At 39.4% G+C, this 15,747-nt stretch overlaps 1 protein-coding gene across 1 annotated transcript; it reads right to left on the reverse strand.

The window, feature by feature from the left end:
• Nucleotides 1-8,165: 8,165 nt before the first annotated feature.
• On the reverse strand, nucleotides 8,166-14,046 carry tekt3 (tektin 3). Its single transcript, XM_063482240.1, has 7 exons — nucleotides 13,480-14,046; nucleotides 12,767-12,850; nucleotides 12,592-12,662; nucleotides 12,355-12,498; nucleotides 10,340-10,562; nucleotides 9,327-9,481; nucleotides 8,166-8,431 (listed from the first exon to the last, which is right to left on the reverse strand). Exons 1-7 carry the CDS (start codon nucleotides 14,044-14,046, stop codon nucleotides 8,215-8,217), a joined length of 1,461 nt encoding a protein of 486 aa, XP_063338310.1. The 3' UTR covers nucleotides 8,166-8,214.
• Between the last annotated feature and the right edge of the window lie 1,701 nt (nucleotides 14,047-15,747).

The following is a 15,747-nucleotide window of genomic DNA, read 5'->3' on the forward strand; positions in this document are numbered from 1 at the left end:
CTGTTATAAAGTCTCATTATGGAAGAACAACGCCCTGCGTGCGTCGCTGCGTCATGGAGTGACCCTCTGGTTCACAGCCAGTGTTCCCAATATAGACGCGCTATGCGTAATGCCATGGGTTGCCTTAGTTACTAACTTACTGTGTGTAGTAACCTGGTAATAATTGTTTGGCTGTCGTGGTAACTAAGAGCAACTATGTGATTTCGAGGTTTCTCTTTCATCTTTTGTTGTAGGTATTAGGAATTTAATTTGGAGTTCCATATTGTAGCTATTTATAAGTAATGTAATAAGACATCTGAAACTTTCTTTTTTGGCATATTTATAGTTTATATCATTAAATAATAAGGGGATTTATTTGAAAATCAAGCACAATTGTCCAAGAATTGCAAGACATTAGTTGTTGTTTTTTTTTTTTTCTTAATTTACGTTCATTTCTTGTTTATGCAAGGAACCTAAACAAATGATAAATAAATAAAGACCTTTTTCTGGTCATATATCGTATGTAATAGCTTATGTGTTTGTGGTACAACACTGTAAGGCAATGAAAAGCAACGTTTCCTTGGAAACCACGGGAGTCAGAGTGACAGACTCGGTTGTAATGTTTTGTAATGTGATGTGGCGTGGGCCTTCTCCCTCTGGTAGTCATGAACTACGCGCTGTGACTCACTGCGTGCGTGAAAGTGTGGATGGGCATGCTCAGCACACCACAAGTGAGAGATAGCATCTGGGGCTCTCCTCTGTTTGACGTGACTCATTTCCAGTGGGAGTGTGATGGTGTTCCACCCTGAACAAGGACTACAGCCCCTGATGTTAAAAGTATGCACTTTGGTCAGTTCTATAAACGTGTGTGTTGTAACGAGCGTAATTCAAAGAAATATATTCAGGGAGTTAACCATGAAAATATTATACAGTATAAATTGATGGCCTTATCTCTTTCTCCCTCTGGATCGTGTTCAGGGCAGAATTACAGCGATACAAGATAACCAGTACATACTACGATCATTTAGAAAAGCAATTCTTTTTGATTGATTCTGCCCTTCGTTGTACATGTTAAAGGCATCATTTCTAATAAAATTCCTCTTCCAAACATTAAAAGACATTTGCACTAGCTTCTTGGCTGGGCAGCACAAACTTATCAAACTTTCCTCACATTAGCAGGCTGGTGGAGTAGCTTAGGGTGTAACTGACCTCCCATAACCCCCTGTCAGTGTCCACTTTCTATTCTTCAACACTTAGCTTACACTTCCTGGATTCTGCTATATTTGTTCCTCACACTCACATGAAAATGAGGTGGGACAGTTAGAGGAGCAGATCAAGTGCTGCTCTTAGTCAGAGCTTTGGGACTCCTTGATAATCCAAGTTTTGACATGATTAGCCTGAGTTGCATCAAGTACCTCTTTGCATGTTGTGATTGTTTTGGTATTTGTCACTGATATCTGCTGTGTATTTAATCCAGAGTAGCTCTGGTTATCAGGCCTGAACTCTGATCGTATGAGCTGTGAAATGGTCAACAATAATGGTTTACAGTGACATGCAGAGGAGAGGTCTCGTTAAAACTGTAGCGCAGCCGTGCAGGCCCTCCTCATTCCCATCCCTTATATGTCAATGTTTGTAAAAGACTGACAATCAGTGGGCTGAGAGGACACGGGAGTGTTAAGTTTACTCCGTTTGCTGGGGTTGAAGCCAAGCACTCTGGGAAGAGCCACATAGCAAACATTCAGAGTGAGATACTGAATAATGTTACATTTGGAATCAGCTCCTAACATTTCATCTCTGCCACTAACATGGCTTCGCATAGCTTCACGTTAGCACATACCAAAACCATAGATAGGACATCAGCCCAAGGACATGGATCTAGAAACTAGACATGATTGAGTTACAGTAACTCCATCCAGATGCCAGCAAAGAAAGTTTTTGTTCTACCATAATAGATCCTAAAAAGTGCAAAACAGAAGGCGAGCTTTGACCCACAGCAATCTTCTTCTTGACGACGTTAAGTTAGTCTAAGAGGCTGCTTTCTTTCACTTATCTTGACTCAAACATTAACTGGACTGAATACATGGATTATACTCACAGCAGACATCTTTCAGCTTTTCTGTGAGACAGTGGATACAGCTGATGCTCCTTAAGGGTCGGGGGGGAAGGCCTATCTGCGTCACTGTTGAGTCACTTGGGAACAGGCCTCCTGCCTTGTGTTTCAGGTTGTGGCAGCTGTTGGCCAAAAGTGCCTCGTTTCTGTAATCAGCATGTGAAGTGTCACTATTAGTTGCTGCAGTTTAATAGCTCTCTTCCTGCTGCAGCAATATTGTTGTTGGACCATCCAGCTCTTCTACCCCCAGTCTGCCCAGCTGTTAACAGTTATTAAATTTAAAAGATCACATATGATCTAGTAACTATCATACCCATGAAATATAGCCATGCAGGTCATGTGTGAGTGAAGAACTGACAGACAATCTAAGTAAAGATGGAACAGGAGGAAGGTAGGAACACAAATGCAGGAAACAGGAAGCAGAAAGAGTGATGAGAGGTAAATACAGTCCGTCTGTTTGTGTGCTGATAAATTTTAACCTAGTCTCAACCCCTGAGTTGTCATCACACTTTAATTAAACTATACATGGGAGATGACAGCTAAGGGGCAAACTGCTCTATCACATAAAGGAAAACCCACAATAAACACACAACAGGGTCAGGTTTAAATGAACCAGTTAACAATAATTATAAGTGGGTGGTTTAATTAAAATCATCCCAAAGTAGCTTTATCGTTGCCATCATATGGCATACTAACCTTTTGCCAAGTTGCAAAATCCCCTAAAATCGCACTGTTTGCAGAAATTTCATTATTACATTGCTCATAAAAGGAAACTCTTAATCAATCTCATGTCTATATTAAAATCTCTCAAAGGCATGTGTCAGCTGACATGTCCAAAATCATATGGTCCTGATTCACGCGGTGTCTTTCATCACTCTGGTTTGTAAATGGGAAGTTTTAGGGTCATAGTTTGTATTTGTATAAATTCAAACAGAAGCTTGACTCATATGCTGTGAGAAGCTGAATCTTGTTCCTTTGTTGCCAGATATATAAATAAATAAATCAGAAATCTAATAAGTGTGGCTTTAAGACAGACGAAACTGCATACTGTAACTCCCAGTCATCATCAGCCCACTGTGATTCAGCAGGAAACACTGCAGTATTGTTTCTCGACCTCTGCATCTCTCTATTAGCCACCCATTCTGCTGTCTATTGAGAATGCAAAGTATTGGATTCACAGATCTATGTTATGAATTGTTATGGTAGCTAGTCAATAGCACAAATGACCCATGAGACTCTTGTCTCCTCCACATTGAAGAGTGCTGTTCTTTCTGCTCAATTCCTGAACTTCGGTTAGTCGCTGCACTCGTCTATCTTATCGTGCTTCCCTCCTTGTAGCCGGTTACTTGCAAAATGCTGGGGGAAGATAACGTTGACTGAAAGTTGAAAAGTTTAGGAAGGAAAAGATTCCTCGTGTGTCAAAGATCAGCCGCCATTCACAGACTGTGCCTCTGTGGTTTTGAGAGAGTTGGCAGTTGGGATGAAAAACCACATACATTACATGTCTTATCAGTGTGTCTCCAGCTTCCTTCAGCTGCCAACAGTAATCAATTATTCAATAAATTTATACCTACCTTTTTATGTGTGTCTAAAATCTGTTTATTAATATTTTCCAGCATTTTCCAAAAAAAAAAAAAAAAAAAAAACTAAAGAGAAATACATATGAATACAGCAATACAATCCGATCAAGCCAGTAATAATGAACAATGGTGTGGGCAGTGCAGGAGAGATAAAGCCACCAACTTAAACAATATCAGCCATCTAGAGGGAAGGTTACCAAGGCTACAAAAGCCACCAATAGGGAAGAAGAAAGAGGCTGGAATTACACCAAATAATGCAATTATACAGTTAAGGTTAATCAATTTTCCTGACCTTTGATAATGATCGATACATTTCCTCCCAGTAGGGTTGGGAAGTGTGATAAGACCAAAGCATGTATACACTGGTGACATCTGTCACATGTTGGGTCCACATTAATAGATTTTAGAGAGCCTAACCTTTGTGATGTGAGAGCAGTATCTGTATGACGCTATCGCACAGATGAAGAACTTACGTGTATTACTAAAGGCAGCTTCCCGGAGTTCCTGAGACATTTCTTCTCTCAGATCCACCTCCCTAAACTGATTTGATGGAATTTAAGGAGTCTAAGTGCAGGGAGTGAATTTGAGCTTACGTACAGTACTGTGTAAAATTCTTGAGACACCTCTCAGTTTCTTATATTTTACTATTTGCACATGATTTACTGAAACAGGTGCAGACATACATGTAAATACAGTGTGTTAGGCAAAATTTGTACAGTTCTAAGGAGCTTGAAAGTAAATATTTGGAGTGACTGCCATTATTTTTTAATATGGTCTGAACTATCTTAGGCAAGCTTTCTCATAAGAGAACTCTTTAGGAATGGTTCTTCAGCTTTCTTGAGGAAGACCTTAGATCCTGTGTTAGATCTTTGCTGGTCTTATTCCTATCTCTATTAATAAGACTATAAATTTGTGGGTACCAAAAAAAGGGTTTTATAGATAGATTAAAATTTTCCCTTATCTACTGTAAAGATACAAAGGTGTTGTTAATCTATGGGTCTTTAAATGATTCTAGCAGAGGTGTTGGACTATGATTTATGAGCATTTGGGTTGTCCTTAAAGCTGTTTGGAGAGCTAAACAACACCTAAACTGGTTCCAAATTCTCAAGAACATTCTGACTATAACATTTTTGACTGAGCCTATATTGAAAGACAAAGTTTACAGCCCCAAAATGGAGTTCCCAAATAACCTCTTGGGTAAACTCATTGTTTAGGCACAGATCCAAAAGCCGCAGGAAGAGCTGGTTCCCATGAATGTTTAGCTGTCAGTTCAAACTCGCTCTCCAGCAGTCTGAGATGAATGAAAATGAAGTGAGAAATTTGTTATTTCTAACAGCATAGCTGCAATAGCAAAAAACACAACCTCCTAACAACAGCAGCTTTAAATTCTCCAATAGTTATGACTCTGAAATATCTATAGTTGACAGTTTTTTCAACTTAACAATACATTGTCTTTTTAGGCCCATTCCAATTTTGACAACAAAGGTAGCATGTATTTTCCCACTTATCATATATGATGATTTTGAATATTTTTCCTTTGTTTTTTAATGCAAGGGGAACCTTGGCAACTTACCAAAGAGAGAGAGATGTTTTAAAATGTTTGGCTATGTGTCAAGGTGTACAACAAAGACCTGTTAGACTGTTAGGCTCTGGGTTCAGGTCCACCAGCCAGCTGGGGCCTTTCTGTGTGGCGTTTGCATGTTCTCTTCATGTCTATATAGGTTCTCTTTGGGTACTCTGGCTTCCTTTCGCATTCCACAGATATGCATGTTAAGTTAATTGGTGACTCTAAATTGGCCGTGAAGGTGAATGGTTGTCTGTCTCTCTGTGTTAGCCTTGTGATAGACCGGTGACCTGAACGGGGTGGGATGGGCTCCAGCCCAAACATGACTCTGAATTAGATAAGCAGAAGAAAATGGATGGATGTTAGTAATAATGTTTATAAGGCACCTATGGCATGTTTATGACCTAATGTGGTATTAATTAGCTATTTTAAAGGTTAATTCCTAGTGGACAGCATCCAATAATGTTTCTTTTTAGCAGGCTAAATAAAGACTTTTAGTTTCATGAAGCTTAATAAACCCCTCAAGCTATGCATAGCCTTTTTCACCTCACTGGTTTGGGTTTAAACATTTAATGCATTATTAAATTGCTTTCTTTTCTTGCTGGGCTCTACAAGTCAATTTCATAAATTACCAACATGTGTTTGAGGAAAAAAAAGAAAAACAAACTACCAATGACCTGAATGAGTAAGCTAAAATTCCAGTGAATACTGGGTTTATCAATCAGAAATAACAATAAATTATTGATAATGCAGGCAGGTTACTACCAGCAATGAGGCAATCAGTGAATTATTGAACTAGTATACTTTACATATAACACAATATCAAAAAATAGCTCCTAGTGGCGTCAACTACTTGTCTTCTTCAGCGATGCTTTCTCAGTCCAGGTCTGTAATTACAGTGGAGTAAAACACGCTCAGTGACCGTCTCAAGTGTTCTATGATCAGCTCCTTAGCATGGTATGATGGTATGTAAGAAACATATAATAACATGGGGCATCTATAACAAGAACTGCTGTTAAAAATAAACTGCCAATATGTTTGGACTGCAGGAAGAATTCCAGAGTACATTCCCCATATGTGGTATGTGGGGGTGGTAGATCAGGTCAAATGGAAAGACCTATTTGTGTCCTACACAGACAGGGATCCATAACCTCAAAGTCAGCATAAGAGTGAATGTACATTCCACTTTTTGCCACTATTATGTATTTCTGAAGTATAAAGCAAGAGTAGTAAGGACAGAATCCAGGAGAGATGGAGGAGGTGAGGGGGTGGTGCTCATTTTTTGCAATCTGTCAATATAAATTTAATGGCAAGGTGGTGAGAACAGGGAGTCTTTTGATGTGCGCTAGACAACAAGGTCCCTTTCTTTTGCACTACGGTGCCTTAGGAGATGGCCCACAGGCATGCTTGCACACACCCATTAAACACACATACATGTATGAAACCACATCAGAGATCTTTTTACTATTGAATTGCTCCTGAGCATTGTTCTGTTTGCACTGAAGGGAAACCAACTCATCGCCCTGAGATTGATTACACCCAATCAAAGTGCAAGTTACGCACACAGTAGGTGGCTGAGCTTTATCATCACTCCGCCCTCCCAGTCAGGAATCTTTATGGTGAAATTGCTCTCCACTTAAAAAACAGATGTTTTCGTGCTTTTTTCTTTAATGGTGTAGCCACTAAAAAGATTTTATAGACCCAGTTAGATCTGAGATAGACTTTTTAACTTTACGGCTTAGCCTTCACATTGCGTCTGTTTCATCCCAGTATGCAAATCCAGTTAGCGTCTGGCTCCAGATTCCACTTACTTTGTCTGCAGGCACTCGTTTAAAATGAGACATATTTTGATTTTGAGGCATATCTGCTTTACAGACAAATGTAATAAGATGATGAGGATGCAAAGATAGTTGGCATGCCCAGGTGGTTTGGTGGTATGTTTTCTACAGTAGGTGACTACTATACAAACAATGGTTAAACTCTTACTGGTAATTCAAGCGACATTTATATTCCTCAGTAGGGCCAAAGGTTATACAGGAAGTGGAGTAGCACAAAGGGTTGAGTCAGGGAGTGTGATAGTAGTGTTTACAGTGCATGCATTTGTATCTGTGTGTCCAAAGTTTGCTTAGGCTCAGAAAGCTATTCGCTATACCAACAAAATGAAATGAAACTGATACTCGATACAAATACAAATGGTAGCCTCTTTGCACGGGAGCAGGCTGACACTGGCACAAGAGGGACAGCGAACATGGGTGACAGAAAGAGACTGATGAGAAGTTATGAGGCTCAGGTCCTACAGGAGAGCTAACCGAACTACAGGTGTATGTTTACAGTCTCAGTGCCAGACTTACTTAAGTAAGTGTTTCGTACATGCCACGTCCAAGATAACAGTTAGGTCACTCACTGTGTTGTGCAAGTAACTCTCTGCTTTTTGTCTGGGGTTTGTCGTCACGTGCTACTAATGCCCTTGTTTGTGCTTCACTGGCTCAAGGCTTGTCGCTAACATAGTGTTTAGAAACATAAAGATACTTTGCTCCAATTGGTAGTGTATAAGTACCTTTTCTTTTTCTCAGGTGCTATCACAGTCACAAACAAAATCAGCATAATCTATTCATAGTTAAAACAGGGCTCCTTTAAGATGACCAGTTAATATACAACATAAAGAATCTCAATGTAGGTGTGAAACAGTAAATTGTTCTGTTAAAGGTTTTAATATATAGGTTGCAAGTGTGAACACAAGTTTCTACCATTTAGTACATTAGTAGCATAACATACGTGTAATTGTATTTAACTGTAGATATCAAGTTTTTGCCATTGAATATGATTCTTTTTCTTATTTCTTTTTATAAACTGCTGCATATCTGCTTTTAAAGTCATTGTGTTTACATTTAGGTCACCCACACCTTCATTTAAACCACTCCAAACCTACAGAAACAATAACTCCATTGGTCTTCCAATGGTCCTCTTTTTAAGACTTAGTTTTAGGTGTAGCCCACCAGACGGGGCATGCTAGGAAAGCTCTTGCGCATGCTCATGCACTTCTCCTGGTCCAGGAAAAGCGAATTGGCCTTGACAGATAGGTCATGTTCCAGGGATACTTTGGTCTTCACCAAAGTCTGCAGAGTGTTCTCGGCCTCCATCAGCCTCTCTTGAAGTTTCCGAATAGTGTCCTCGATCTCTCTCACCTCACTCACAAGTCTGAATAATTAGAGAGAGAAAGACTGCTTACTGTCAAATCTGCAGCATAGGGAAAGAAGTTAAGTATGACATTGTGAGATTTGCAATTAAAGGTAATAATTTATATTATTGTTCATTTAAGAAAAACTTTAACCACAGAGAGGCCAAACCCCTCAAAAACGTATCAAATGACAAAGTTAAAAAAAATTGGCAGTAATTCACTGGTCCATTACACTTTGTCACTCAATGAGGTTGATTAACTAAAAGTGACATTAAAAATTAAGTTAAAAGTACAAATGGCAGCCTGTTAAAATCAGGGAAATCAGTGCATTCTTTGTCAATGATTTGATTCTTGATTGAGAAATAGTGTATTTGTATAATTTTACTTCACTCCTTGAAGTAATTTGTAACACACAAAACGCACTCACTACATTGCAAAATAGCCTGAGATGCATTACCACATAATTACTAGCCATATCAACCACCAGAAAGCAGTTTTCTTTCTTAGGTGTGGTTCTGGCTCTGGAGGTAGGGTAGGTCACCTACGTTCATTGGAGTATGAATGTGTGTGATTCTTAGACAGACAGTACTTACATAGAAAAAAGTGCTTGTATAAATTGGAGTGAATGGGTGAATGCGGCGACCTGTATAAAGCGTTCTGAGTACTCAGAGTAGAAAAACACCAAATAGGAACCCGTCCATTTACCATTCCCGACTCCTAAAACTAGACAGCTTTTTGTCCTTCTCCATGACCAGCTGGTGTCTGCTGATTGTAGCACAAATCTGGAAGGTTTGGTGATTTTCTTTCTCTATTCACCCTTAGTGCAAGTAACTGAAACTCAAAACCTTTTTATCTGGAGGAACAATCTATTAACATCTGAAATCACATCTGATTTGGAAATGTGGAACAAGCTACCTGTGGTGTGGATTGTCCCTGCAGAGCTCTACGTTGGGTCTGCGGGTCCTCTCCTCCAGCCTCGTTTGGGCCACTTTTAATGGGGACTCTTTATCTCTGAGAGCCTTCTTTATTGACTCGATTAGCATCTCAGTCTGAAAGATCTCTTGTAGAGTCTGCATGAAAAGACAAAAGACAACAAATTGTGATACAGCCGCTGAGAGTTCCAGTCATATAAGCATAGCTGAGTTAGGCATGGTAATTAAGGGAAAGGCTGACCCAAAGCCAAAAGAGGGGAAAATGTGAGAATCTCAATAAAAAGGATCATGTACAAAGCTGCAGACTTTGAGTCAGCTGAACACAGGCACACACATGCACAGTGGCCTGCTCTGTCTAACCCCATCTGAAATAATTTCATTTCAGCCAATGGCTACTTCTTACAGCTGACAGTGAGTGAGGTTTATTGAAGACCTTGTGCTTCATATCACTTCTGTCAGTGTTCGAACTATCCAGCAGCTCTTGACGCAAACCTGAAATCAATGGGATAGAGTGCAGAATGTGACACAAGCAATGAACAAACTACTACAGCTCCTCTCCTCTCCTTTGACAGGGATGCTTTGCAAGTATAATCCATATAATCCACCATAGAGGGCAAATCTGCACAGCTGATGGAGATAGAGAGTTTTAAAAAGAAGGGGGGAAAAGGATTGTACAGACACATGATCTCTTCCTAATAAGTGGCAAATGTAGTTAAATACTCAATAAGAAAAGAGGAATGGATTTTTTTTCTTTTTTTCCTAAAATAAAACCATGTGATTGCCTCTGAAACCACTTTTCTTAATAATCTATTTCACGTTTTATTTCACATTGTGAAATAATCAAAAACGAAGTCCAACATAAGAATACAATTAGGAACAGGCTGTAATTCATTACACTACGATTAAAATACAATGATAAAAAAATGTCCCCATTACATAACCTTATCAAGATATTATTGTCTTTTATGAAATAAACCATGCAGAAAAGGTGATGACCTTAGCCAGGTGTGTTTGCAAGCTGTTCTTGGCATCAGCGGTTTCTGATATGCGGTTGGTGAAGGCTACGTTGACATTGTTGAACTGGTTCCACATTTCATTGGAAGTGGTGTTCAGCAGGATTTCTATCTCATCCCTGAGCTTGTGGGAGGCAGCTCGCTCGCTTTGGGAATGCAGGATGTTGTCATCTGTAAACTTGGACCACGAGTCAGGCAGAGAGATTCTGACAGAGAAACAGTTAGATGCATTTACAGCATGTTCCAACACTCCCACTGGTTTTGAACATTTGGAAAAGAGTTTTTCAGATATCACAAAACTTTTTAGCTATTTTAGCCAAATTTCATTGTCATTGTTCTTAAACTTTTGAGAGGCAGGGGCTTGTTAGCAAACGAAAACCTTCAAGTGTCCATCATAATAAACCAGATTATATAGTAAGTCTATTACAAAGAATTACTATGATTAGTAAACTGCCCAGGTACCATTCTTAGTGAAAACCTTTTCAACCTAAATGCTTAAAATGCGTCAAAACTGGTACAAAAATGAAGTGAGCTAGTATAAAGAACACAATATGATTGTTTGGGTTTTTTGTAGTATAACTGCACAGTTAGACATTAGATTTACCCTGAAATCTTAGGTACATGCATTCATGTCCCTGTTAGGTTGCAATAGTTGTGGTTACTTAAATGTTAATTGGGAATCACAATCATGGTAAATTGTATAAAGTTTGTTTTGTTTTTTCGTTTTAGCAATTGCTAGTATTCAAATGGGAGATGGTGAACATGGTAAAGCTGACACTTATGGTCATCATTTACACTCACTGGCCACTTTACTAGGCCAGTCACATGGTGGGAACTCAGTACATTTAGGCATGTAGACATTTTCAAGATGATCTGCTAAAGTTTAAACTGAGCATCAAAATGGAAAACAAAGGTGATTTAAGTGATTTTGAACATGGCGTGGTTGTTGGCACCAGATGGGCTAATCTACTTGGCTGTTCCCGCACAACCAACTCTAGAAATTCCAGAGAATTACATGAGAAAGAGAAAATATTCAGCGAGCGGCAGTTTTGTAGATGAAAATGCCTTGTTAGTGTCAATGGTCCACGAAGAATGGCCAGACTGCATCAAGCTGATAGGAAGTTAATTCAAATAATAATTCATTATAACTACAGTGTGCAGAAGAGCATCTCTGAATACTTGACATGTGGAACCTTGATGCAGATGGGCCACAGCAGCAGAAGACCACACCGGGTGCCATCCTGTTAGCTAAGAGTCTCACTGAAATTGGGCAATAGAAGATTGGAAAACTGGTGCCTGGTTGGTTTCTCCTGCAAGATGGTACGGTGAGAATTTGAAACATATAAAAAAATATAAATAAAAATATGAAAGCATTTATCCTTTCTACTTTATATCAACAGTTCAGGCTTGATGGTGATGGTGTTTTGGTTTCTTGCCACACTTTGAGACCCTTTAATACCAACTGAGTTAAACACCACCACCTACCTGAGCACTGTTGCTGGCCGTGTCCACAGAGTGTCAGTCTTCTGATGGCTGCTGCCAGCAGTATAACACATGTCACAAAACTCAGATCACCTGAGCCTAGTTTCTTGAACCAGACTCACCAGATGTCAATCCAATATGATCTCAGTGTGTTGGAAGCACCATGTTGAATCAATACCACTAAAAATTAAGGTAGTTTGGAAGGCAAAATCAAGGTGCACCATGGCCAGTAACCAGTGAGTGTATATCGTAGCCCTGGTGTGCGTAAGTGCAGCTTCACTATGTTCCTGGCATTAGTATTAACTTTTAATCGTCTCATAAAATATTTACATCTCACTTGCAACAAATCACCAATATACAGTAATGCTTCAAGACTGCTTAACATTTTTATATATTTATCTGGACACAACAATTTATCATTTCATGCTAGCGTAAACAAATTCTGGACAGCAATATCAAGTATTTAATTGAATATAATTGAATCGTTCAGATATTCAAATATATAATTATACTCACGAAGGGTCTAGTCTGTCAATTCCTCTGTAATAGCCAATACCATCTGATGTGTTCCTTAAATGGTGACACCTTTGATCTATCCTCTGAGCTGTCAGTTTGTCACTCAGATCTCTTTCCAACTCATGTTGAGCTGCTCTGTTTGACCTAATGAATCACATAACGTAAAACAGAAATGAAAACTTTTATAAATTGAGCACATGTCAAACCGCACAGTCTTAGTCAGATTGTCAGACTTACGCCAGCTGAGCAATGGCTCTGTCCAGATGTCGCCTCATCCTTTCCTGACATGACTTTATAGCTTCTACCTCCTTTTTTAGCACAGGTAGAAAGGATATAACAACTTTCTTATTTCTGCAGTCATATTTGTCTCATGAGTCCCACACTGTATAACCATACTGATCTTTTATTTTACCTTTATGAGGTCTTTCTCTACGTCATCGTGTACCAGGTCAATGGACATCCGCTTCTCTCTGTGGTACAGACACTCTTGAGACACCTGTTAGCAAAAATTTATTTTGACTAAAGCAAGCTGCAATGGTAAATCCATAAGGAACATTTTCTTTATTTAACATTGATTGTGACACTCCGAAAGATGGGGATATAATATGATTGTAAAGAAAAACCCAATTTATATCAATATTAAGGTGTACATATATTGAGTAAAAATTGGATCATACTCCAATTTCAGTCACCTGGAGAAGTCTCTAAGAAAGTCTCATGCCACATGATATTGGTCTAGAAAGGTGTCCCTGTCATCAGATATAAAGCCAGATCAAGTTAACTCTCTCAGGGGGACTATGGTCATTCGAACAGGGCACTAGGATGACCTATTTATGGGACTGACCCAGTGAAAGCACCGTCATTTTGAAGTGTTGCAAAGGATCATGCAAAAACTGTCTCTACAACCAAACAGAGGACTGCTTTAAAACTGGCATAATATGGATGATTGATAATATGCGTGCACTCAGTCATAGTCTGACCAGTGTTATGTCATGTTTTCTCTCAAACAATAAAAAATATCAAGCTAAATGTTCAAATAATATCACTCAAAATTAGTGTGCACCAGTGAAAAAAAAATTCAAAGTAACACACGCGCTCACTGAAACATATTCCTTCCAGCCTCACCTGAAGGGGCCCCTCAGTCTCTGCCAAGGCTCTCTCTAGCCTCCTTTTGACCTCATTAAGAGCTGCTATCTCTGTCACCATGTTGTCAATCTCATGGCTCAGCTCAGACTTCCAAAAGACAATGTCATTGAGCCTTTCTCCTATGTTCTTGCTGGTATTCTCCTGGGTTCGTCTGGTAAGTTGCTCTTTATCCTGCATCAGCCTGATGGTGTCTCTTCTTAGTCTCTCTGCGCTTTTCCGGGAAGACTCGGATTCCCTGTAGTTGTTGTGGTTGGACTTGTACCAGTCATCTGGAGTGTAGCGGGTGGTCAGCGCGCTCCTGTTGGATGGGTACAACACCGTCTTGGCACGAACCAGATCTAAATTCTCTCGTTGTATGGAAGGGGATGGGATAGTGCTGTTGCTCTTGTAATAGCTGTTTGTCCTCCACAGACTGGCACTGGGATTCATGGCCAGGGCTGCCTGGGGGTTTCGATAGCTGGATGCCATAGTGGAGATGGCAGGGAGAAAGTGGCTGCTTTTTGGCCGAGCGTATGTTGCTGTCAGAGTGGATCCAATCAACTCCATTTTTCAAAGCCTGCAAGGGTTCAAAGTGGTACTACTGGTCCTGAGTCGAAGTAAAGAAAAAAGTTCTCAAACTGATTTGAATTTTTACATATTCATATTAGCTACCTGGACCAGACATTTAAAGCAGTTTACAAACTCTGTAGGTTGGTTAAGTATACAAAGAAAATGTGTTTAGATGGCTCGTTGGAGTAAGAAGGTGGAAAATAAAATCAGAACTAAGGTGAAGCGTCAAAGTAGACAAAGAACTGCCTTACCAAGATGAACGCTTGTCAGTTGCTCGACAGTGTCTTGTGACAAGCTGCCTCTCAGCTCTGTTTACCTGAGAATGAGCTCAAGAACGCATTAAAGGTAAACTGGCATGCATAATAGAAAAGTTAGCAAGTCATTCATTCAGCCAGCCAATGGTGTTGCACAGTCCTGGACAGCAGCAGCTGGCCTTGTTCAAGATTTCTGTTGACACAGAAGCAGTTGCCATGGGTTACTGCAACACTGTGCCAAGGATTTTCAGATTAATGACCAGGTGCTTTTCTTTGGACTAGTAAATGCACCAGTATTACAAAATGTGTCCACAGGACAGATATAACTTTGGTGTTTGTAATGTTTCTTCTTATTAGATTTCTTTATAAAATCCTACTGACCTCCTGTGACTTTACAAAGTTCCAGTCCACTTTTCAACCAATACAGGCACAGTTATCAGGAACACAGTTAAAGTGGAAAAGTAAAATGCAGTGAAAACAACACAGCAAATAAATGCCTGTATTATAAACCCTCAGCACCATGAACTGTGATTTTTTTTATTCACTGATAACTTACAGCTCTCCACATTCTGCCTATTCTCTTCTTTCTTCATTAAACAAGATAAACATTCAAAATACAACCCAATCAGTTTTTAAAGAATTTATTTACGGATGATCGATTACTTTCTGTAGCTTAATCAAGCCATTTGTCTTCAAAATCCTCGATAGAAGGGAAGCAATCGGAGTTTTGTTTTTAAAGCAGTCAACTTCAGTTGGTCTCCATGCATGCACGCATTAGCTCACCGTCACCCTGAGAACCAAGCTGTCTGTATTGATTACAGTTACTTGTTTAATGATTCATGCCGCAGGAAGAGTCCACACAAACCCCTGTAGCACAGAATAATAATCTGTGTTGTGTTACCTACCATTGGAAATGAGGATCGTTTACACTAATCTGTTCTGAGGGGGTAGGGCTGGACAGATGATAGCCTGGTTTCCACAGGGACAAGGAAAGGTGTAACCAGGATTTATTTAGCTCTGTCTTAACCATAGAAGTGTGATCTGAACAAAATCTTTGAATGAGATTATTTTGGGGTCTTTCCAACCACCATATGTTATTTAATCTACTGCTAATTATTTAATGTTGTAATAATTTTAAAACTTTACTTGGCAAAGATTATGGCAGGTAAAGAGAGCTTTCTCATCCTCCCTGGCTGTATGATAATACTTAATACCAGCAACTTTCAGTGAGATCAGCTTTCCATCTTACTGACATTACACTTATACATTCATAATGTAGGACTCAAGCACAGAATGTTTTCTAACTCCATGTTTGTAGAGAATAACATCTATATTGTTGTCCCTTTATGTATGAATGCTGTGTTAAATACTGTTGTAGCAGCAATCATTTAGTTAGCTTATCCTCATTACATGAAAGAAGTTAGTACCCTTACAATCTGGAAGT

The sequence above is a fragment of the Pelmatolapia mariae genome, linkage group LG8 (genome assembly GCF_036321145.2).
Source record: "Pelmatolapia mariae isolate MD_Pm_ZW linkage group LG8, Pm_UMD_F_2, whole genome shotgun sequence".
Classification (NCBI taxonomy): domain Eukaryota; kingdom Metazoa; phylum Chordata; class Actinopteri; order Cichliformes; family Cichlidae; genus Pelmatolapia; species Pelmatolapia mariae.

What these genes read in the sequence shown, in the direction of transcription:
- tekt3 (XM_063482240.1), bottom strand. Translation starts at nt 14,046, where the DNA reads ATGGAGTTGATTGGATCCACTCTGACAGCAACATACGCTCGGCCAAAA. An exon ending in TAGAGAAAGACCTCATAAAG is followed by an intron (nt 12,663 to 12,766) that starts GTAAAATAAAAG and finishes GTGCTAAAAAAG; the next exon opens with GAGGTAGAAGCTATAAAGTC. An exon ending in ATTGACAGACTAGACCCTTC is followed by an intron (nt 10,563 to 12,354) that starts GTGAGTATAATT and finishes TTTCTCTGTCAG; the next exon opens with AATCTCTCTGCCTGACTCGT.